Here is a 24,264-nt window from a genome sequence, read left to right on the forward strand (position 1 = left end):
ACTATTTATTTATTGTAATTTAGGTCTTATTTTTGCACAATAAACATGTGTGGGCTGTGAAAAACCGACATATTGGTGTTCACAGCCACTGTTTGCTTCTAATACCTCAATTTACAATATTTTAGTGGAAAAAAACATCCCTATTATTCCAATGTAAGATTTCTATATACATCTTTGAAATATTATATTTATTCTTTTAACATTTTTTTTTTGTCACATGTTTTTCTAATTTTCTTGCAATATGTATTTTTTTTCTTTAAAAATATTAAATCTTATTCAATAATTTGTTTATTTATAGGTTTTATATCTTTAGAAGAATTTAAAGAAGCTTGCCAACTGATTGGCGAACATCTTGATCAACCAACTGAAGATGCAGTTGATATTTGCAAGAGTATGGACATGAACAAAGATGGTATGGTTGATTTAAACGAATTTCTAGAAACATTCAGGTTGGTCCAACATCAACAATCATTAGAAGATATTGATACTGAGGAGGAGGACTAGATTTTTTTAATTTATTGTTTTTGTTCTCAAAAAAAAGATCCTCAACGATTATAACAATTATGACGTCTTATATTAAGATGTAAAAGGTTCAACACTCCAATGAAAAAATGACAAAAATGCAAAGCTCATAAGTTTATTGCCAAAACATTATTTTAGTTAAACAAGTTAATTGTATCCCTTTTATGTCAAAGATTTTTTTTTGCCTTAAGCAAATTTGGGGAACTTTTAGAGGAACAACTTTAAAGCTGAAGGAAGTTTCACATTGACTTGAAAGTTATTTTAATAACAGAATATATGATTCCCAAAGATTAAGATTTTTAGGCCAAATAATTCGTAAAGGAGGCACTGCAAATGGTAAGATAATTAATATTGCTAATCTTTAAACTAAATGTATACATACAATTTTTAAATCGTACTTTTTATTGGTTGTGTACTTATTTTTATGGATAATATTTGTACATTGCAATAATATTTAATCTTTAATATTAAAACGGTGAAAATTTCTAACACTTTAAGAGTATTACTCCTTCGTATATGCTTATAAATAAAAGTTAGTGGAAGTTATATTGTTATTAACGAGAAATACTGCTAAGTAATTATACCATGAAAAACTTCTATACAAATACTATGTAAATTGTTTATCATTGTTAAAGATAGTTAGAAGATTATTGAACATATTTCCCGTAGGAAAGCTTTAGTTATTTTAATTTTATAAATTTTACTGTTTGAGAACTGTAATATCAGGTCCACCTGTTCTGTAACCTCATGTATTTTTTGTTTTATCAAATAGAAACAAATACATGAGTCGGTTTTATTGAAAAATACATAACACAACTTTCTAGTCTAGATTTAAAGTTAAAATAGAAAATGCATACATTTGTAATGGTGCTTTTATAATAATATTATTATCTTTCATTGAAACTCAAAATATCTTCCTAAAAAGTTTATTTTTGTACATATTTAATACATTTTTGGTGTACCTACTTGGTTGTGAATGTAATTAAATTGGTAAATTTTATATAATTTCAAAGGATGATTCCAGTTACGCCAACGCATTAGCTGTTGGCCTTCAGAGCATGTGAAGTCAGATCTAGAATATTAGACTAAGGGTGAGAAAGTCCAAAAGTATACTTCAAAGATTTAATTGCAGTCCCACTGTTGGAAAAGTAAGCTTGATAGCTTTTATAAGCAAATCAAACTAATAAATATGTTTGCAATCAACAGTTTTCAATCAAAATAACGGCTTTTAGGATTGAGAGAATATGATTTGCAGCAATGTTTCACCTATATTGCAATGAGATTTTTTGGGGATAGCTGCTGGTTTACATTTTCGAGAAATTATTTTCTTATAAAGCAATGCTTATTCAAAGTTGCAAATTGTTTGATTGGTAGTGCTAGATAATATAATATTATTGATTTTAATCGTCACGTTCGTATTTTCGGCCAGTTTTGGATTTTTAACTATCATTAGATGTTCATTCATATGTTTGTTGTAGAGAATTTGATTTCCACTTACCTTTATTACAATCACTAATGAATCAATAAAAATAGGTGGAACACATAAGTACTATATCTGTTAAAATAGAATATATCTTAGATGTTGATCCATATGTTTGTTGTAGAGAATTTGATATCCACTTATCTTTATTACAATCACTAATGAATCAATCTCTAAAGATAGGTGGAACACATATGTACTATATCTGTTAAAATAGAATATATCTTAGATGTTGATTCATATGTTTGTTGTAGAGAATTTGATATCCACTTATCTTTATTACAATCACTAATGAATCAATCTCTAAAGGTAGGTGGAACACATATGTACTATATCTGTTAAAATAGAATATATCTTAGATGTTGATCCATATGTTTGTTGTAGAGAATTTGATATCCACTTATCTTTATTACAATCACTAATGAATCAATCTCTAAAGATAGGTGGAACACATATGTACTATATCTGTTAAAATAGAATATATCTTAGATGTTGATCCATATGTTTGTTGTAGAGAATTTGATATCCACTTATCTTTATTACAATCACTAATGAATCAATCTCTAAAGGTAGGTGGAACACATATGTACTATATCTGTTAAAAAAGAAGATATCTAACTCAGCGTCTTTTCTATTATTATAACACATAATTTCTTATCTTTCTTGTCTACTATACTTGGTAATAATTTATTGTGGTCTGCTTAAAATTGTATTGCATGTCACGAACTATAATCCGATATTGTACGAGTGCAGACATTTACGTTCAGTTATATTCACTTTCTGGTTCTATTGTGGCATGTTTATATGCTAGATTTGGTGGGGTGCTTTCATAGTTTTACAAGCTACAAGTAATCAAAGTTCAAGTCAAAATTTTCTGAACTGATGTCAAAGCAAGCGGAATATGAATATTTTTTCATTCCAAATTTAGTTATTAAACTTTTTCAGAATTAATAATGCTTGAAAGTTTTCTGGTTTCTTTCAACTTTTATTTTTTTATTTTTTTATTTATTTTTTTTTGGCGCATCAACAGCTAAGGTTATTAGCGCCTCTAATATCTGTTCTTTCTCGAACATATTACTCCACTACTTGGGATGGCGGATGTTCTTGTAACCCATGCGCATCCGACTCTGAACCTTGACCAGCAAGGTTAGTGGAGCTCCAGGTAACGAACAATGCCTCCATACATCCCCTCTTACATCATCGACTCAGTCGACGAGGGGGAGGGTGGATACATAGTTGCCATCCCTTACATTTTCCTCATTTCGGGGTTATCTAAACCCTTAGGTATGCCTCTTATCAGTAAGATAAATTAAAATAATTGTAAGTAAATTATCGATGTGCTTCCCTATAGTATATCATGTAGACTCAACTCGTTTATTTCTTGGTCAAAAGGTTATTTGCTCTTGGAGGGAAGTACTTTTATAAATATTCCTTCCCCTGTTAATAGTCCTTAATTCTAACTGGGTGTAGTACTCTTATAAATATTCCTACACCCGCTACAATAGCTATACCTACAACTAAATACTATACAGTTATACAATCATTCACGACAATAAATACATTCACGCCAGTAAATACATTCACGCTAATAAATACAAACATGCTAATAAATAATACACGCTAATAAATACATACACGCTAATAAATACATTTATACCAATAAAATTCTTTCACTTTACATTTACACTTTGGGAAGAGTACTCGATATTCCTCTTCCCTTTAACCTCTAAACCTAAACCTAATCTAATCTAAATTTGGTGATACATATTTATTCTCTTCAAGAAAGCAAATAACCTTTTTGTATATGAAGACCCTTCCTGCAACGTTGCGCGCAAATCATGTGGCAGGCCTGCTGCTTCTCTATCTTGACGAAGTGCCTGACACCCTTCCAACACATGCCAAACTGAAAGTCTCTCTCTGCACCGTGAGCACCTCGGTTTTCTAGCACCTAGAAGGAGGTACCCATGAGTGGTTCGTGTGTGCCCAATTCTTAGCCTCGTCAATATTACTGATTCTCGCCGCGGGAGGTTCTCAGCTGGTATGCATCGTACTAGTGGTTTAATTTCTTTCAATTTTTCTAAGATGGCGTCCCACTGATGCTGCCATTTCATAATTAATCTTTCTTTAATGTTGCATCGCAGGTCAGTGGGGCGAATAGGTATGGCAACGTGTGTATGTTTGCAGGCGGCACTCTTTGCTGCCTGGTCCGCTTTTTCGTTGCCAGTTATTCCTATGTGGCCTGGCACCCATGTAAATATAACTTCTTGTCCACCAGTACTTAATTGATGCAGTATCTCGTAAATTTTCTTTATCATTGGGTCAGCTGAGAATGGGTCCCGGAGAGCCGTTAGCGTGCTTAGTGAATCGGACAGCAGAAGCACTTTATTATAATTTTTCTCAAGTGTTAGTTTTAGGGCCTGGCATATTGCATACATCTCTGCTGTGTATACCGAACTATTTGGAGGGAGAGTCCACGTAAGTGTGACGTCCTCCGTGTACACAGCACATCCTACACCATTGTCTACCTTCGACCCGTCCGTAAAGATAGGTCGGTAGTCGTAGTAAACATTAAAAATTTCTAATAATCTTTGTCTGTAGACAATGGGAGGTGTTTCCTGTTTCTTGAATAATGCCAGGTCCATGCGAACACGAGCGCGGGGTAATTGCCAGGGTGGGGAAGTGCTAAACTTCCACGCCTCAACTGGACAAAACTCCAACCCCTCCGCTTCCATTAGACATTTAGCTCTTATTCCAAGGGGACGTGTCCGCGTTCTTTGCTGTCGAAATTCCTCATCAAAATGGCTCTCGAATATGGAGTTAAACAGAATATTATTCGGTTTCCCCCATATTCCGGCGACATAACATAATGTTAACTGCTCTCTTCTCAACTGAGGTGGCATTAAGCCTGATTCCACGTAGAGGCTTTGCAGAGGGCTTGTGCGGAAGGCGCCTGTTATAAGTCTTATTCCTTCGTTATATACTTTATCCAGTAACTTTAGGCGTGATTTGCGCGCTGAGCTGAACACAGGAGCTCCATATTCTAATTTTGAGCGCGTAATACAAATAAATATGCGTTTTAGGATTTCACGTTCTGTTCCCCATCGGTAGCTAGACAGAAATTTTAAAATGTCAAGGGTCTTCTTTGCTTTTAGGTGAGTTGAGTCTACATGTTCCTGCCAAGACAAGTGCGAATCAAAAATGAGGCCCAAAAACTTTGTACTTTCTTTGTATTGTATTGGGTTTCTTTCCAGGTATAAAATTGGAGGATCGTGTGCATGTCTTAATCTGCAAAAGTGTATGCTCACCGTTTTCTCTCTGGAAAATTGAAACCCGTTTTTGAAGGCCTCATCGGCCACTCGGTTTATTGCCTGTTGCAGAGTCTCCCCAACCTCATTTATATTATTACCAGATAAATATATTGCAAGGTCGTCAACATATAGGGAAGTCTGCAAGGGGTCTCCCACAACTTCTGCAAGACAATTTACCGCCACTGTAAATAATGTTACACTTAATACCGATCCCTGGGGTATGCCATTTTCTAATATTTTTGGAGCCGAAAGGACCGACCCCAGACGTACTCGAATTCTACGTAGCTCTAAAAAGCTACGTATGAACTTTGGCAAATTTCCACGAAGTCCCCATTCGTGACACTTCCGCAGGATTGCATGTCGCCAAGTAGTGTCATACGCCTTTTCGAGGTCGAAGAACACGGCCAGTACGTGTTCTCTTCTCATAAAGGCGTTTTGGATATATATTTCTAGACGGCTCATTTGATCTAGCGTAGATCTGTACCTGCGGAATCCTGCCTGATACTGGCTGTAAAGTCCTTTGGTCTCTAAGACATGAACCAACCTATAATTAACTATTCCTTCAAGGACTTTACTCAGACAGGAAGTCAACGATATGGGTCTATAGCTAGAGGGATTGCTGGGGGTTTTCCCCTCTTTAGGGATCGGTATTACGATTGATTCCCGCCAACTATCAGGATACTGACCATTCTCCCATATGCAGTTATATAATTCCAGAAGACGTTCCTTATCTAAGGAAGATAAGTTTTTGATCATCGCATAGGGAATCCCATCCAATCCTGGAGATGTATCCTTGGCTTTACTAAGGGCATGTTCTAATTCAGGCATCGTTAAGGGGACATTATAGCTTTCTATTGTAGTGGTATCAAAATTTAGTGTCCGGAGTTCCTCGTCACCTTTTCGCCTAAGAAACTCGTCTGAGTACTGCTGGGAGCTTGAGACTTTTGCAAAGTGCCATGCAAAATGCTCTACTACATCTGTTGGCTCAGTGACGACGACATTACCTTGAAGGAGGGCTGGCACTGAAGGAGTCTTTCGATTGCCAGAGAGGGCTTTTATTTTGTTCCATACTTCCCTCACAGGGGATGACGTAGATAATGTCGATACGTAGGAGGCTAAGGTTTCCTTTTTTGCACTTTTAATAATTCGTCTCTCTTTGGCTCTTAGTCTCTTGAAGTTTATCAGATTTCCTTCAGTTGGATGTCTTTTAAACCTGTTAAAGGCCCGCTTCTTTGCCCCATTGGCTTCCCTGCAAGCTGAGGTCCACCAAGGAACGGGAGGTCTTACGACTCTCCCACCGACCCTCGGCACCGAACCATCTGCTGCTCGCAGCAACGCTTCAGTGAATTTCTTCGCGTCAGTGGTGACATCCCCTGTCGAGCTTGGTGCCACCACGTTGGCTGAGTAAGCGGGCCAATCTGCCCTCCTTATGTCGAATCTCACAGGTGTGATAAAATCAGACCTGGAGATGGAGCTATTCACTTTAATCGGATAGTGGTCACTTTGGTAAAGTTCTTCTAGCGTGTTCCATTCCAGATGCACCGCTAAGGAAGGAGATGATATGCTTAAATCAATAGCACTAAAAGTTCCAGAATACGCATTAAAATGAGTTGCGGCACCGTTATTCAGTAGCATTAAGTTTTGATTGTCAACAATCTCTTCTAAGATCCTGCCACGGGTATCGGTTGTGGCTGATCCCCACCAGGTATTATGAGAGTTAAAATCTCCCATAACCAATACCGGTGCGGGCAGCTGAGGGAACAGATCCTCCAGATCACCCCTCCTCCAGTGAATATCTGGCAGGTAAACACTGACTAGAGTGATCCTTAACGGTGTCGATAGACGCACGGCCACAGCTTGAAGGTTAGTATTTAGCGTGAGCAGTCTGCTGGGGATGTTGTCCCGTACACAGACAGCTACCCCGCCGTGCGCTCTTCCACCTGGGACAGGTTGCACCTCCTTAGAATAGGAAATATACCCAGGGATCCGTATAGAATGCCCCGGACGTAGTTTGGTTTCCTGAAGACACATGCCAAGGGGTCGGGATTCTGTCACTATTCGACGTAACCCTTCTAAATTGTTCCTGTAGCCCCGCATGTTCCATTGTATAATAGATTCCGTCATTTCGTAAACTTGAAGTAAACTACGTATTGCAGGAACGCCGTCAAAATCATTAAAGTGGTTTTGTAAGTATATTTCATATTTATAAAGTATATACTAGCAATAACTTTATACATTATTCTCATAAATAGTTTAATCCGATGCTGCATTCTTTCGGGATTTACCTTTCGGTAATCCCTTCTTTTTCACAGTTCTCGGCGGGCGGTCCGAAATGTTTCCGCCCTCCGATTCGGAAGCTTCTAAATCTGTTCCCAAAAGCTGATATTGTTGGCGTGGGGAACAGATATTTTGGCTGGGAGATCGCTGACTTCCCATAATCTTCTTTGCTCTACAGCCCCGACCAAGGATCGGTGAACGGGGTAGAGCTATCACTTTCTCTGGCTGCTTCCTCCGAGAAGATCGGCGTGGTGTATTTACCACCCGCCAAGCATCCTGCGAGGAAGCAGATGTAGGTGAGTTTGACCCCACCTTAGATTGTTGACCCCCTAAGAAGGTAGGGGGTGGGGTGGCTAACCGAATGGTTAGCGGGGCCCCTTCTGGGGCAGTTAATTTTGGTGGTGGGATTTCTCCCACCTGGGTGATTGTACTTTTTAAGGCCGGAGAGAGGCCCTTTATTGATTGAAAGATTGGCGCTGGTGTTTTTAGCTTTTGTGAATAAGTCACATCTGGAAGAACATAGGATTTACTTTCGACTATAGTTCTTGCTTCCAGATAGGACAATTGTTGAACAGTTTTAATCCTCTGAATTTCTTTTTCTTTTTTCAAAACAGGGCACTCAGCCGCACGAGCGTTGTGCTCACCTCCACAATTGACACACTTAATTGGTGGGACGCATTCCGTCCCTTCATGGATAGGCTTTCCGCACGCACAAATTGGTTCTAAAACGCTGCAGCGTTGGGCCGTGTGTCCAAATTTCTGGCACTTGAAACAACGCATTGGCGAAGGAATGTACGGTCTCACTTTTAATTTGTAAAAAGCGGCATCAATTGATGTGGGTGGCTTTGGCTTGTCGAAAGTCAATACTAAGGAGGCAGAGTCAACTAGATTTCCCCCCAGCCTTCTCTTGATCCTTCTGACGTCCAAGACACCCTCATGCGCTAAACCTTCTTTTATGTCTTCTAACGAGCTATTAAGGAAATCTTTACAGCTAATAACTCCCTGCGAGGAATTCAGTCGCCTATGGGGGCTTGATTCCACCTCAACATCCAATAGCCTATTTAACCCTAGGATCGCTGCAACTTGGGCACGGTTTTCGGCTTCGATACAGATCGAGCCGTCCCCCTGCTTCCTGATACTTTTAGTTTTCCCCAGGGCATTTTTTATTTCTTTGCTTAGCTTGAATGAACAGGTGTTAGTGAAGTTACCTTCCTTCTTCTTGATAACAAAGTATCTTGCCCAATTATCCTCGTCTAAATTGAGGTAAGGTACATTTTGAGCACTTCTCTTGACATTCTGATGGCCACCCCTGGCTTTCTTCCGTGGCGGGGAAGAGGGGGCAAAAGGTTGCAATGTGATGGCACTCGCTTTCGTTACAGTAGTCGCATTACCGGTTGATATGTCCATGTTCGCGCGTTTGTCAGTAACTAGTGATCCAAATTGAAAATAGGAGGTAGATGGGAGAGGCTGTGGAGGGAAGGAAGGAACAATGGGGGTTAAAGGGACAGGATTAGGAAGGGAAGGGGAGACGTCCATATTTAAAGAGTTGGACTCCTCTTTTAGGTTTTTGATTGTTTGTGAAGACATTTCGTTCCCACGAGAAACCAAGGTAAAAAAGTCACCCACAGCAGAGCCTGGATGCCATGGAAAGGCTACATTACAACCGGAGGTCGCCTGGTGTCCGGAGGGCACCGTTAGTGACGGCCAGGAATCCCGCCGCCAACCAACTCCTCAGCACGGTAGCTAACACCTTGAGTTAGGTCCCTAACTGTGTACCCTGTATGCACCACCGTATCTAAATGTATGTGTGTGTGTGTGTGTGTGTGTAGGAGTGGGTGCATTGTATGTCAAAGTGAAAATATTCATGTTCAGTGTACCCCCCTGTCAGGCTGGGCTCGTAGGGAGAGCCGACCTCCCTCAGAAGTGCTAGTCACTTCCCCCATATCCTGTTAGTCGCCTCTTACGACATCCCGGATAAAGGAGCAGGCCTATTCTGTCCCCGGACCTGCAGGGGCGTTCAACTTTTATTACTATTAATATTTCTGTTCTTTTAGATTTCATCTTTCATTTTAATAATTATTTTACTATTTATGTATAATATTGTATAATTATTGCTGTTCATTCTTTTTGGTGACTAATTTATAGTTTCAATAGGATGAAACAATAACTGCCATTTCAGTCTAGTAAAATTTATTTTGCCGAGCTTTCGACCTAGGGACTAGGTCATCTTCAGGGCTAGTTTAGAAAGTAATACTATTACATTTCAGGGTTGGTGTGTCTTCTGTCTTGTCTGTTCATGGACTGAGTGTGATCGGTCTATGGACCCAGTCCATGAACAGACAAGACAGAAGACACACCAACCCTGAAATATAATACTATTACTTTCTAAACTAGCCCTGAAGATGACCTAGTCCCTAGGTCGAAAGCTCGGCAAAATAAATTTTACTCGACTGAAATGGCAGTTATTTTTTCAATCCCATTGTATAATTAGTTAAGCAATTAATTATATATTATATTAATAATGATTTTTCTCTAGATAATTAGAGTTTTTCTTTATTATTCTCCAGTTATACATTTCTGTATTTGCATTCATATTCTTGTCGGGGCTAATACTAGTAACAAATTTCCATAATTTGGAACAGTTTTACTTAGGAAAAAAGTGTACAATTATTTTATTGTTGGAAATGAACGCCAATAACTTTTGCTCTTTCGATTTTTTATTATTTAAAAAATCTTTAATTGTCTGAAACAATTTAATTTCGAATTATTTCAAACGAGAAACCTTGCAGGTGATGCATTTTATAAATCTGTCAGTAAAGGTTCATGCCCTCAGACGGTTCCAGTTTGATATAATTGTTTCACAATATCTTTGTCGCAAATTGTACTGATGAAGTGTATAGTAGATGAGAAATTCTAAAGTTTTGAAATGATTTATTATGAAATAGATAACATCTTTTGGAACTTGATTCGAAAAGAATGCTTTTTCTTTTTAAACTGTATCCTCATTGCACACACTTTGGCCTACAACTTTTATATGAGAAATTTTTCCATAATAATTTAAGCTAAGGAGAGTGATTGGGTATCTTCCGTCTAAATTACTTTTCCTGTAAGATATATGGACCTGTGAATCCTCCTTTGAAAACAGCTACCCAGGGGTACTTTTAATTTTAAGGAACTTTTTTGGGGAAGAAGGTGCTGGATGTCCAGAGAATGTCTTTTTTATGAGAAAATTGTGTATGGCAAAGTTAGAAAAAAAATCAGTTTGCTTCGTACCTCATTGAATTTTGCTTTTGTGAATAGCATATTAATTTGTGAATGTAGATAGTTAGCGTTTATCCTATGATTGATTAAAGCTATACAATCTTACTCTTAAAATAAATAATAATTGAATGTTGCATATTGCCATTAAAACATTTATTTTCTTTAATAAAAATATCTATACACTATATTGTAAATTCATATCTATGTGAGGTCTTTAAGTGTTGAAGTTATGCTTTATGTGTAAAATTTAAATTATTGCAGAAAATGCATTCATTTGCAGTCTTCCTTAATTTCTTTTAATCTATATTTAAAATCTAAATTTAATAATATATATTTGTGAAACTTCCAAATAAAATAAAATTTTGTAATTTTAGGTAATTTATTTCTCTTTTAAATTATTAGGAAATTTGTTTGAGATTTTGTGAAACTATGAATATTTGTATAAATTTTGTATGCATTGTATACAAATACTTGGTGGGACCATAATTTTATTTATATTAAAGTATTGTACTGACATTATTGAAATCCTTAATTACAGAACAAAATTAGGTTAAATATTTTATTTATTTTTAGTTTTTATTTTTCTTATAAATAGCCCTAATTTATAAATAGTTTTTTACTTCATTAATTTCTTTCCCGAATTTCATAATTAAAGATAAAAATAAGATTGTGTTTGCTTCATTTACAGAAGACATTTGTCTAAATAATTGCTTGTAACACTTTCAATCCGCCATTGTTTCAAATAAATGTTAAACCGCTCAGAACTAACGTCTCAAAAGTGAATAAAGTATTAAGCATTTCTCAGCGTCAATGATGAATCTGTAATTTAGTAGTTAATTTTTAAGCCTGTAGGTTGGTCATACAGCTTCTATGTTTTTCAACGTTTGGATACGTTGTTGCAAATATTACTTAAGAAAATTATTTTTTTCTGAATTGTTCGTCAAGCTTGACTTGAGGTTTTATTTCGAAGTTTTCCAAACTTCTTGCAACTAGAATTTGACACAGAATTATGTGTACTTTTGGATGTTTTGAAGAGGAATCCAGGAAATTAGGTACAGTCATGTTTCTTTTACTAGAATGGTACTAGATTGTTTTAGGCTACAGGCATTTAACGAGATATTTAATGAATCATTTATCTAATAATCATTCATTCTATGAATCTGGTATTAGACTGCTCCAGCTTTTGTGTTCCTACCAAAGATGCAACCGCCAATTCTTGTAACTATCGTCTCTATAAAGCCTTAGATTAAATTGTTTGTTGCACAACAAAAGACTAAGCGTGCGAGTATTTTATTATTATTAACCTATGTTAATCAATCTAAATCCGTAAGGTTCATTTCTAAGACTTCATCTCGAGTATTCACAATTAAAGCATTAATTACATTTTTGCAAAAATGGTTGACAGAATTGCCACCTACTCATATTTATTATTTAAAAACTAACTAAGATAACACAATATAATATACTTAATCAAGCTTAAAATTTTTATAACAAGTAATAATCAATTATTGTAATAATTAATCAAGATTTTTAATTGTAATAAATTACAGTTCCTATAAGGCTGTAAATGTTAAATTGAATTAATTATATTTATGTTATAAAAAAAATTATGTAAATAATTTGTAATTCGAAAAAAATACATATACAAGAACAAAAAGTTATAAAAATTTCAGTGATTTTAAAACCCATGTTTTTAACTATAATTTAAGATGCATTCTTTGAACCTTTCTTCAAAAATAGGAGAGGTGAGGTATCCCTCTTCGACTTGGAACCACATTTACACTGATAGCAAATAAACAGCCAGCTTACTCTAGAGGAAGCAAAGGTTTGTAATTCTTGAAGAAAAAAGTTGCCGAAAATTGCCTTACTCAACTAGGAGAGACATCGTCGTGGCTTTATGGTTTGTCCTGGGCTAGTCCACCACTTCCATAAAAGCTTCATCCATTGACTGTCTTTGTGAGGAAGAAATGGTGACTATTACATACTGATATGTACCCAGAACTCTTAGTTGATGTACAAGTGTCAACAAAGTGTCCAAAAAAACAAAAAAATGAAGGTAAATAATACTGGCTACCATAAGTAACCGGCGATAAATTGGGCGCTGAAAAAATAAAAATTTACTGCCTTGCTAGATCAGTCTGTTTTTATTTGATTACATAATTTAAAGGAAAACAATTTTCCAACAATCTCGTATCAACAAAAAATTTGGTCTCTTGGTTGAAGGATTTGTTTGATAAGTTTGAGGTTAAAGCTTTCTAATTTTAGTTTGGATTTTGAAATAGTTATTTCGAATTCAATGGCCTTTTTTTTTCTCTTTTTTTTGGCATCAACTGGCGTCAGTTAACTTCGTCAGATTCCTCCAACTCTTTCTTCAGTCAGTTTAAAAAATTTTCATTTTAATAAACATTTGTCAGGACAACTTGTTACCATGAAAACTCTTACTTATTCTCTAAAAATGAACCATTTCTGCTAACTGACTGGTAAATGGATGTGGTTGTTCTGAAAAACAAGATATTTATTCTTTAAAAAGAATAAAGAATATTACTAGATAAACATTTAGAAACCTACAAGTACTGTATAATATAAATAAACACATGCAACTAACAATAAATTGTAGTTCTACAAATCGCCGCTAGATGGCATTAAAATGCACTATTGGAAGATATTTATCTTCAATTACGAAATTTAATTTTTAGATTAATAAGAGTCTTTTATACATGTCTTTACCGACATTTTTATCTTCAGAGCCTGCTAACCATGTGGACAAGTTTTTTTTTTTTTAAAGTTGAAGGAAAGAAAACGTTTTAAACAAAAGTTTAGACCACCAATGGACCAACTTGTTTTATCGTTTACGAAATGCATGCATATGCTATCTAGCGGCGCTTTACAGAATAATTACTAAATTCTACAAATTGTTGCTAGATAGAATAAAAAATAATTTTTTGAAGTTTTTTTTTTTTTTTTGGCTCGTTGAAAGATTTCTGTAGCAAATTATACATTTTATCTCTTATAATTTAAACTAAATACATTCAAATGTTTGACTGATTCAATTTAAGTAACAGAATATTATCCACCTAACTAACTAAAACTAAGGAACTGCGCACCCAAGCAGTCAGGACAGAATCTTTGAAGTTAAAAATATATAAAATATTATAATGTCTACAAGTATAATCCCTGAAGATGATCCAGTCTCAAGGTCGGAAGCTTGATTAAAACTAAATAAATAAAAATTATTCCTGAAATTTATAATAACCTCTCTTCCTTTTGGATCAATGAAACAACAAGTTAAACATAGCACTTATTTATTATTAAATCTAATTATTAAAACAAAAAACTCCGCAAAGTTAAGTAATTATTCATTGCTCATGAAATGGAAATGGATTGAATTATTTTAAATAAAAACCTGGTGACCAAAACTGTTTATTCCAAGAATAATTTTATGCATTTTTTTTTTTTTTTCTGACTTCTACTGATAAAAGCTATTTAATTATTAATAACATTAACTGGATTACAAAGCTGCACATTAGAGTAAAACCATTTCTTCATCCACTTTTTCGGATTTAGCAACTTCAAAATATATAAATCGGAATAAACACAATTTTAAAGTTAGATATGGTTGCAATTCTTTCTTTACTTTGTAAGAAAATCAAAACGAATTAAATAAAAGTTCAAAAGATAAATAAAGAGAAAAAGAATTCCATCTATTTAATGGTATTTATATTTCTAATAAAAGTATTGGAATCTGAACCAATAAAAGTCCTATAGTTAGATAAATAAATGATATATATGTATATACTCACTCACCTTATCCCTTTGAGTGCTTTTGTCTCCAATTTCTATAGAATTATATTTTCTTTCCCTACGTTTTTATTTGCTAAACTGAGAGTTCAAAAGTTACCTTTTATTACTATTTCTTTACCAATTCGAAATAAGAATAGTTATAATACTCATTTTACTTTTAATATGCTTCTTCTATGACAAGTAATTTTGTTTTGTATGATATTATTTAAATAAAAGAAAGTAATAAAATTCTAGCTTAAAGTAACATGAGAATTCTAAGTAAATAACTAAAAGAGCAAATATTCAATAAAAATAAATCTAGAGCATTCTATTCTAACTCACAGTAACCTGACATGTGCAGCAACCTCTTCAAAATAATCCAGTGCAGATAGCTACATGAATATATAATGTTTGAGTAGTAATTTATTAAAGTTATAAACGTAAGTACCATACCAAGAATGCAAATCATGAATGCATATATATATTAGCCACAGTTAGGTAAATTACGTTAGGAAGGGAAACCTCCCTTCAAGAAGTTATACATAATAAAGTAAATATGATGATGATGACATTACTCGAATAACAAATACAGTTTTATTTTGTAACTCTTCTTCCGTAGTTTCACGAATATAAATTTTATTTTTCATCATTCATTTGGTTAATATTATAAATAAAAGATAATGGATACAAATTTATTCATTATTCGAATTCTTTGAATAAAACCTGCATGTATGAGCAAGTATTATTATATTATTAATACGAGTTATATTATATTATTAATACACTGCCATATCGCTTCCTTTGTTCACATATTTGCAAATATATTTTATAGCTTTCACTGAATTGCAGTACCCAACATTTATGCGTTATACGTTTTTAGTAGTAATGGAGAATATGGTACTACCCAACGATTATCAACATCAATAGTATTGTTGAGTACTTTTAGTTTAATGGATTTTCCACCATCTTCGGTAGATTGTCGTCGATAGAGTGGATATCCATCATTGCCTGAGATAGTTTCAGCAAGTAAGTCTCTAGGATACCGCTTTGTGCACTTTCCATCTGACATGCATGGTGAATTATTATTTAGTGAGCCACATGGACCATGAATCATATTTTTTGAGACAATATCGTGCAAGTCTTTATCAATTTCATTGTCTGGTATTTCTGCAGAGATGATTTCAACAATTCTGTTTGGTGTTATCTTTTCCGTCATCCATATTAAAATATGCGCATGTGGTAAACCTCTTTTTGAAATATTTATTCTCGTATTAATAATTGCAAAAAACTGTTTTTCATGGTTTTTCTTGGTTACACTTTTTAACAAATATTACTAATTAAATGTTATTTTGATATTTTTGGGATATTTGTTCGGGAGCACCTAGAACCCCAACTCTGATTTAAAAAAAAAAAATTCAAAAACCTTCCCGGGGATATACCTAATAATTTCCCAAATTTTCACGGCGATTGGAATGGTTTTTGAATCTATCGAGTACAGACAGATAGACACACATTCATTTTTATTATATAGAAGATTATAATAATATAATAATAAAAAAAAGTTATAATAAACTTTATTAATTATTGGTAAAGTTGACTTATATTAAAAATATATATGTAATTCAATGTTTTATATTACATTTTAGTGGAGTATTTATAAAATTTACGTTTAAATAAAATTAAAATGTCTTTTGTGGCAACAGTTGGATATTTATTAATAATGCTTTAGAAAGTTCTTTATCTAGTTCCGATGAAGAGTGGAATGCAATTTTACAAAATCGCAATAGTGAAATGCGAAAACTTAAGCCACGTATTATTAACTATCAAAGTGTAATTGGTCGTTATTCAGTGATTTAATATGTAAAGGGATAAGTAATTTTTCACTTTCTTATTATTTTTTAGACTTCCGAGAAACATATTCAATTATTTACATGAGATAATACTTTCATTTACCTGATATAATTTCTTCGGTCGCCATCTTTTCTTTTTAAAAATTACGCCAAATTTCTGAACGCCCACTTCGACCCAGCTCTTAAGGTGGGGCGTTGTGAGCTTCGCGTGAACGAAAATAATGACGTCATTAGTGACGTTTTCGCCACGACCACTACGGCCTCGGTCGTCATTTGTAACGGCTGAAGGTATATTTTGATCGTTGTGAGCGCTCAGTGGAACGCACCCTAGGTCATCTAGAATGTTTATACTTCTTATCTCTTAGTAATATGTTTTATTTTTGGGTATTTGCTTTTAGTGAAAATAATCTTTAAAAGATGATGTGTCTTCTGTCCTGTCCGTTGAGATACTTAACTTCAGTACTGTTAAAGTACTACTATCATTGTGATTATTTCAATTTAATGCTCGTCATCATAAGACGTCATTGGCGCCAGGAGTTTTTTTTTCATTCACCGTCAATATTTCTTTGCTAGAAAATGAAAACAATGCTAAATACTAACATTTTAATTTTTGTGTTCTGCATAAATAATTAGAAAACAGAGAGAAATGTTACTACTTATTTAAATAGAGAAATGTGTTATCATATTACTTGAAAGTTGTTGTATACTCCTTATCATATCATACTTATCGCAGACTTCATACAAAGTACCATCTCGATATAATGCTGTACAGCTGGTTACTATACATCTAGCATACATATGTTCCCTTAGTCTTTATCTATAAATAGATTTGCCATGGTATAAATTCTATTTCTCCATTCTATGGCCATTTCTAGGTGGCTACATCATTTTATTTACCATTCATCTCCGCACTTTTGTTAGCCTGTTTACAAACGTAATTGTTTAAAACAATGACGTTAGTAGCTAAATAAGATTTTAATTATTTAAATTTATCTGAGAGTAAATTTTGATATTATGCAAGAAATTGATTTGGTTCTTGTTAAATGATGTTTTAGATGTCCTTAAAAATCATTTCTGTACTTCACAAGATAAAAACGACCGTTCATTATTAATCGAGGTAACCAGCAACCTCGGATTTATGTCAATATTTACTCCAACAATCCTTCAGTAGAACAAATTAAAGAAAAAATGGTCTGCAATGAATTTTTCGACAAACAGAGGGAATTTTGTTTTCCCTTTTTGGCGTGGAATTTCTGGTCAACCTTCGTTGATACCTAATCTGATCTGTTGTTCTCTGACACTGATCGGATATAGATTAAATTTTTGTACAATGAGTGTCGCCACAATTTAAAAGTGGTTTCAAAACTTGCTAATCTTCATTCTATTTTAGTTTTTTGTTTCTTCAAACGCCCTTAAACAAACAATCCAAGTCCATTATTGTGCCTAGGTTTATTGCAGTGCCTTCTAAACATTAGTACTGCTCAATTTGGACTCTTAAACGGTAAGAATAACCTTAAATATTTCTCAAGAAACCTAAATGTTCTTGATTCTTACTTTAAGGAAAATTCCATTGTCTAAACCACAATAAAACTTTTTTTTGACGTGAATACGTCTTTAAATTTGCTATCATATGGAGGCAATTCAAAAAACCTAATGATAACAAAATCGGGGGATACAGTTTGGCGTTATAGTTTCGAATCTATCGTCTACATCTAAAATTAAATTAGCCCACTGGATAGCTAAAGGATCAAAGAATCATTACGATAAGCGAGGACTGTGACGCATCGCGCGCGTTGGAGAGGGAAGCGCCGCCATTTTGAGATCATTTTGCTGCGTATCGAGATTTGCAATTAGTATAACTTTTGACTCGAAGAAGCTACGATGTTCGTTTAAGTTTTAATTGTCAGCTGTCGTCACAATCTATCGATAGTGTATAAAACATTAGTGTAAAATAGTGACAGTGAATATAATAAGGTGTTAGAATAAAAAAATATTATCAAAAATATATAATGTCGGCCTATATGCGTCGAAAAGCCAAAACCAAATACAGAGATCGTATACGGTGTGGAAAGGGCTTCTCAAGAACAATCGAATGGTAATAATAAAACACCATATGACCGAGTCAAACTGTACCGGGAACGTAAAAGAATGAATGCGGCTGAGCGGATCAACGACGACGGTGTCAGTACATCTGCAGCTGGGGCGGTTGAAATTGTGCAAGTGGATGATGAAATCGCTTCTACATCGACAACGGACTGTATAGGCATAGATTGTGTTCGATCGTCGATTTGTTTCCTTGATTTCATCCTAAATACATAAATAAAAATATTTTATATAAAAAATATAACCCTTTATGACACAGCCACAGTTTTTCTTCTTTTTTGTAGTAAAATTAAAGTATTTTATTGATATAACTCTTTAGTTATAGTATAACAATTTACTGTACAAACTACACATATCTTTCAATATTATCTACATTGTTGTTTGTAATGTTGCGTTACAGTTGATTGGTTAGTTAAGGTAACATTAGAATCAACGACCTGTATTCTACTACAGTTGCTGTTACTCTCGGAACATTCTAACTTGGAAATGCCAATCAACCTTGATTAATTACGCAAATATAATTAGCAACAAGTGTATAGAGAAGGCGGTGGGAAATAGAGTTTGGACACCAATACTCCAGTCTTTAAGCCACCCGGACCTGGCCACTCTAAATGTTCATTTCTAAAGCTTCTGTAATTCTTACTAATTTAAAAACTAATATCTTACCAATTCCTTATCGGAGTTATTTATTATGCTGAGGATTTGTTTCGAAATTGTTTGAGTTTTCTATATTATTTACAATCACATTCATGTTCCAATTAATTGTACTTTTTTCTTTGATAAGTAAGTACTTTTTCATCATAATACGAGGTGTGGCTATTAAATAAGGAGACTGTAGCTGTAAAACATTTTATTCTATATTTATACATATTTAGTTATTACCACCTTCAATATACACCCCTCCCCTATCCCTACAACGCTCCATGCAAATTTACCATTGTTCGAAACAGTGCTGGAAGTCTTTTTCTGTCAGCTCCTGCATGACGCGTGCCGCTTTTTCTTAAACAGCTTAAACGGACTGAAATCGTGTTCCTTTTAATGAAGATTTGACTTTGGGGAACAGATAAAAGTCACATGGGGCCAGGCCAGGCCTAAAACTGGGATGTTGTACTTTGCTAGAAACGTCATGACAGACAATGCAGTGTGAGCTGGCGCGTTGTCTTGGTGGAGAACCCCGTGACTGGTTCTTCTACAAGTCGGGTCGTTTTTTTCCTTACTCTTTCACGGAGTTAAGCAAGCACCTCACGGTAGTAATGTTGATTAATTATAATCGATATTTTCATCCGTTTTGGACGTGGAAGGGCGACCCCGAGCGGTCATCATCTCGGCCATCATGGAAACGCTTGAACTACTCAAAAACTTGCGCACGTGATAGACATTCATCGCCATAAACTTCTTTTTAATGAAAGATAAGTTTCAGTAGCGGTTTTACCAAGTTTTGATGTGAAATTTCACGACAATTCGTTGCTGTACTACATGTGTAGTATCATGTTTTCGGCAAAACGAAACTAACACCTCTTTGCACAAACGAAGGTTCCAGCCAGACAGATTTCTCTACAAACACGTGAGATGTTGCAATCGAAAGAGAAGGCTTTACGCTGCACAGCTGTCGGTCGTTTATACGTTTATCAAAATATGATATTAACTCATTGTGGAACACAAGCTTAAAGTTATTATGAACTTATTATTAAAAGAAAACCACAAATAAATGGGTTATCTTAAATATTACCTTTAAAAAAAGTTACCATCTTTAGTAACCTCATCTAATATAAACTTAAATTGAATACACACAACTTTTTGCTGAAAATGGCCCTAACTTTTACCTTAGTTGAAAGACGAAAGAATGAGGAAGCGCCGAAAGTGAGGAATATAGAAATGTTCTTATGATAAACCCTTCAGAATGGCCATAACAAGAGCTAGCTGAACAAACTCTTCCCTTGGGACATGTATTGTACTCGTTCAAGATACCTTTTACTTTTTCACTTTTCTACCTCTCTATTGCATTATCGTGTCCAATACCCAGTTGGCAATCATTCAAGAGATGTTCTTGTCAAAACTGCATTTAAAAGGTTTATTCGGAATAATTAGCCAATTTCATTAAGCGAAGTTTTATTATTAAGAATTGGTTTTGTTTACAGTTATTGCCTTCCACTGGACAGGAAACCGTTGACTAACCGATACAGTGAAACGATCAAAGCAATAGTTGCCTACAACCAAATTACATGGTCTTCTTCTTGAGTCAGAAGGGGACACCACCACGTATTTAGTTTTAGTTTCATTAATTTCTAGGCAAACCTTTTTACTTTCCTTGTCTAATTCGAGGAGTAGCTCTTTTAGGGCATTTTCACATCTGCTTAATATGAGAATATTATCTGCATATCTTACAATGTGCGAAGTACGACTTGCGAGGTTACCATTTGAGACAATACTACCAGGAGTACCAGGTTAAAGAGAATAGCTGATAGAGCATCTCCATGCCTCACACCGGCATTAAACATAATCTTACGGCTGGTCTGATTACCTGTCGAGGACACTAGCTTCTGTTTGGGTCATTGTCGTTTTTATTAAGTTTATTGACTTAAATGGAACTTAAAATTCTTTTAGGGCTTGGAAAAGTTGAGATCTAATGACACGATCAAAGGCCTGCTTATACTGGTTACAAAACACACAATCATAAGGAAATCGGATGACTCAAGGTCTACTCCGAAGGATTCCGGCCCAATAGAGGAACCTCAGACCAAATATTTGTGGTAAAGCAAATATTAGAGAACGTTGGTCTAGTAGTCTTTTAAGCGACCTACAGCGCCTTTTAACTTCAGTTCGATTAAGTCGATTAGGCTGATTCTAAGTCAATCTTATGTTTAAAAGGTAAAAACTATTAAAAAATTTATTATAAATAGTCTATTGTTTATTACTATAATTAAATAATGAAAAACATGTTTGTATGTATGCTTTTGTGCAAGTATTTGCACAATCATTGGAACTCTCACAATTTTCCCTTGTTGCACATTGATTATATTTAGTTGCAAAATAAATAAAGAAGTAAATAGATAAATAAATATATAACATGTTTAGATGAGGGTATTCGGCGCTCATTAGTTTTATTGTGCTTCCCACGAAGGCTGATCTCTGGGATCGATGAGCCAGCAGATTGGACCAATTACTCTGTGGCATTACAACTCCGCAGGGAAGCCAGCTTCTAGCTCAACACCTGTTGTCTACCCAGATTCTACCAGAAGTTTACTGGAAAGAGAGGGGAGTAGGCAGCTAGGAAATAGGTATTTCCTTCGACCACCATCACGACTTTTAAAGGCTTTCTTAAGGAGTCAAAAAAAGCCTTCCATGTCTCTATCAACTTGGAAAAGGTTACTTACAGCTAGAAGGCGCCTGGTACGATTTAGTCATCACTGTGCCATCCATTTTTTAGACGTCTTGAGAAGAGAGAGGAATGTGGGATATCTTGCCTCTTGATCTAAACATATTCAGTAGATATGCTGAAGATACTCACTTTTCTCATCATTTACCAAGACAGAGATGTAGTTTGATTGATAACAGCTTCATTAACGACTTATACCGTCTCAGTTGGCCTGCTCCAAGGAGAAGCAGCATTTTAGTTTAGCTAAGGACAAGTAAAGATATGATTTTGCCACTTAACCATAATATGCCATCAAAAAACTATCCACTTTTGGAAATACAGTGCAACCTCGATTAACCGGGATTCAGATTAACCGAGATCATGTTAAGTCATAAGAACACCTGGATCGGCGCTGAAACAAAAGTTAATTTTCGGGGCGACAGGAAAATTTTTTTGTCTTCCGATGTAACATAATTGTAGGCTTGGCAGCAACTCTTTTATACCTGATTTTCTTGAAGGGTACATTATGTATGTATGTAAAAACCCAAAATATGATGCAATTAGTGCTGAATTTCTTAGGATTTACCACGGAAAACGTGAATCGAGAAGACATTTTGGAGTGGTTCAATTGTGATAGAGATGCTCCACAGTTTGCATGCCTTAGTCCTGAAAAAAATCGTCCAGAACATCCAAGAAGTCGAACCGGAAGAAGGAAATGAAATCGACTGTAGAAGAGAATGATCACCCAGGAATATCCCTGGATGCAGCATCGAATTCAGTTGCTGAGTTGATTGAATTTTTTCACGATAAGGACATTCCAAATCAGTGGCAAAGTTGTGCTTTTTAAATTGCGTACACTCATCAGAGAGGGGTCGTTTGATTAAAAAAAGCAAACAACACTTGAAAAGTATTTTTCAAAAAGATGGACGGCCAAAAAATGAAAAATTTTAAAAAAAAGGAAGAACAGAGAAAAAAATTAAAACAAAATCAAAAAAATGAAAAAAATAAAATAAAAAGAAGGATTGCCGTCTAAGATAGGAGTTGATCTCTGGTTTCGAAACAGTAAAGTATTACTATGTAATACTGTGTATTCGATTTAACCGGGATTTCAGTTTTCCAGGGTGGTTGTAGCCGCAGGTCAGCCCGGTTAAGCGTGCTTGTACTGTATCTTAAATTGAAGTGCCAAAACACTTGATTCAGTCACAGCTTTTTATATTTATAATAAATTTCCCAAATAATAAAGATTAACACCATTAAACAGCACAATTTTTTTTGGCTATTGAATAATATAGTTATTTATTTAACAAGTGTGGAAAGTAGTACTTTTCCTCACGCGAGGCAGGGTTTGCTCGCACGAGCGAGCGAAGCGAGGCGAGTGCAAGTGCAAATTGCCGAGTGTGAGGAAAATACTTTACACTCGAGTTAAATATTATATTTTTTCTTCAACCATTAGATTTATTAACTAAAAGAATTAAAAATTTCATTTTTAGAGATACCATATGATCGTTTTGGATAGTAAAATTATTTTATTTTGCTCTCTTAAATAATCAGTTTAAAAGAGTTTAAGTTGTGTTAATAGATGATTGTAAAGTACTTTTAACCAGTTTAACGGTGTGCAAGAACAATGTAAATATAATTTTTTTTTTTTTTTTTTCTTAGTTTTTTTGTGCAGAACATTCATAGTGACCTCTAACCTTCAGCTCTGTAAGTATTTGACTTTCTGAGTGTAAAACCAAGTGTTAAGACAATTTCTCACCCCTCTTTATTTATCTTCCAATTCTCCATTCTCAACTCTAAAGATGAGTCTCAGCAACACATCTAACTCCAAATCATCTCCCGCCAGCTTATCTACTTCCTCTGTAAGCTCAAAAACAACCAAAAAAAGAACACTCTCACCTCACAGCTCTCCCCCCAAAGACAAAAAGAAAAATGCTCCGCCTGCAGCAACTGCGAAAACAAACCTAGCAAGCAAACCCACTCTGTTCCCCGAGCTGAATCCGGAGCCTAGCAGTGCATCTGCAAATTCCATGCCAGACACAATAGTAGCTCCAGGAATACTCACCTACAACCCGTTCACTCCCCTAGCTATTCCAGATGAAATGCCTGCATCTGTGCCTACTCAGTCTCAGAAAATACCGAAACCACCGCCAATATATTTAAAAAACGTAACCAAGTACGCTGATCTCTGTAAAGCACTGACACAGTTAATCGGTCCAAACTGCTTTACATGCAAAGCCCGAGCAACTGATTTAATTATACAGGCGAAAACAGTTGACGGCTACAGACAAATAATCCACTACCTCAGGGAGAAAAAAGCAGAATTTCATA

General features: G+C 35.0%; 1 protein-coding gene and 1 long non-coding RNA gene across 11 annotated transcripts in view; one reads left to right on the plus strand and one right to left on the minus strand.

The window, feature by feature from the left end:
• The window catches only part of rdgC (retinal degeneration C), a 156,122-nt gene extending 143,397 nt beyond the window's left edge, over positions 1–12,725 (plus strand). For 5 of the 10 annotated variants that reach the window (XM_074140620.1, XM_074140622.1, XM_074140625.1 and 2 more), the window contains one exon: positions 299–12,286. In XM_074140620.1, coding sequence (XP_073996721.1) covers positions 299–504 — 206 coding nt within the window. In that variant the 3' untranslated portion in view covers positions 505–12,286. Of the gene's footprint in view, positions 1–298; positions 12,287–12,588 lie in introns of those variants that run through there. The other 5 variants (XR_012462111.1, XR_012462110.1, XM_074140621.1 and 2 more) reach the window with 5 other exon arrangements.
• LOC141460531 (uncharacterized) overlaps positions 1–24,264 on the minus strand; it is a 242,198-nt gene that overhangs the window by 182,931 nt on the left and 35,003 nt on the right. The window lies entirely within an intron of this gene.

Source organism: Rhodnius prolixus, unplaced genomic scaffold (genome assembly GCF_049639745.1).
Source record: "Rhodnius prolixus isolate KJV_2025 unplaced genomic scaffold, Rpr scaffold_6, whole genome shotgun sequence".
In the NCBI taxonomy this organism is placed as follows: Eukaryota; Metazoa; Arthropoda; class Insecta; order Hemiptera; family Reduviidae; genus Rhodnius; species Rhodnius prolixus.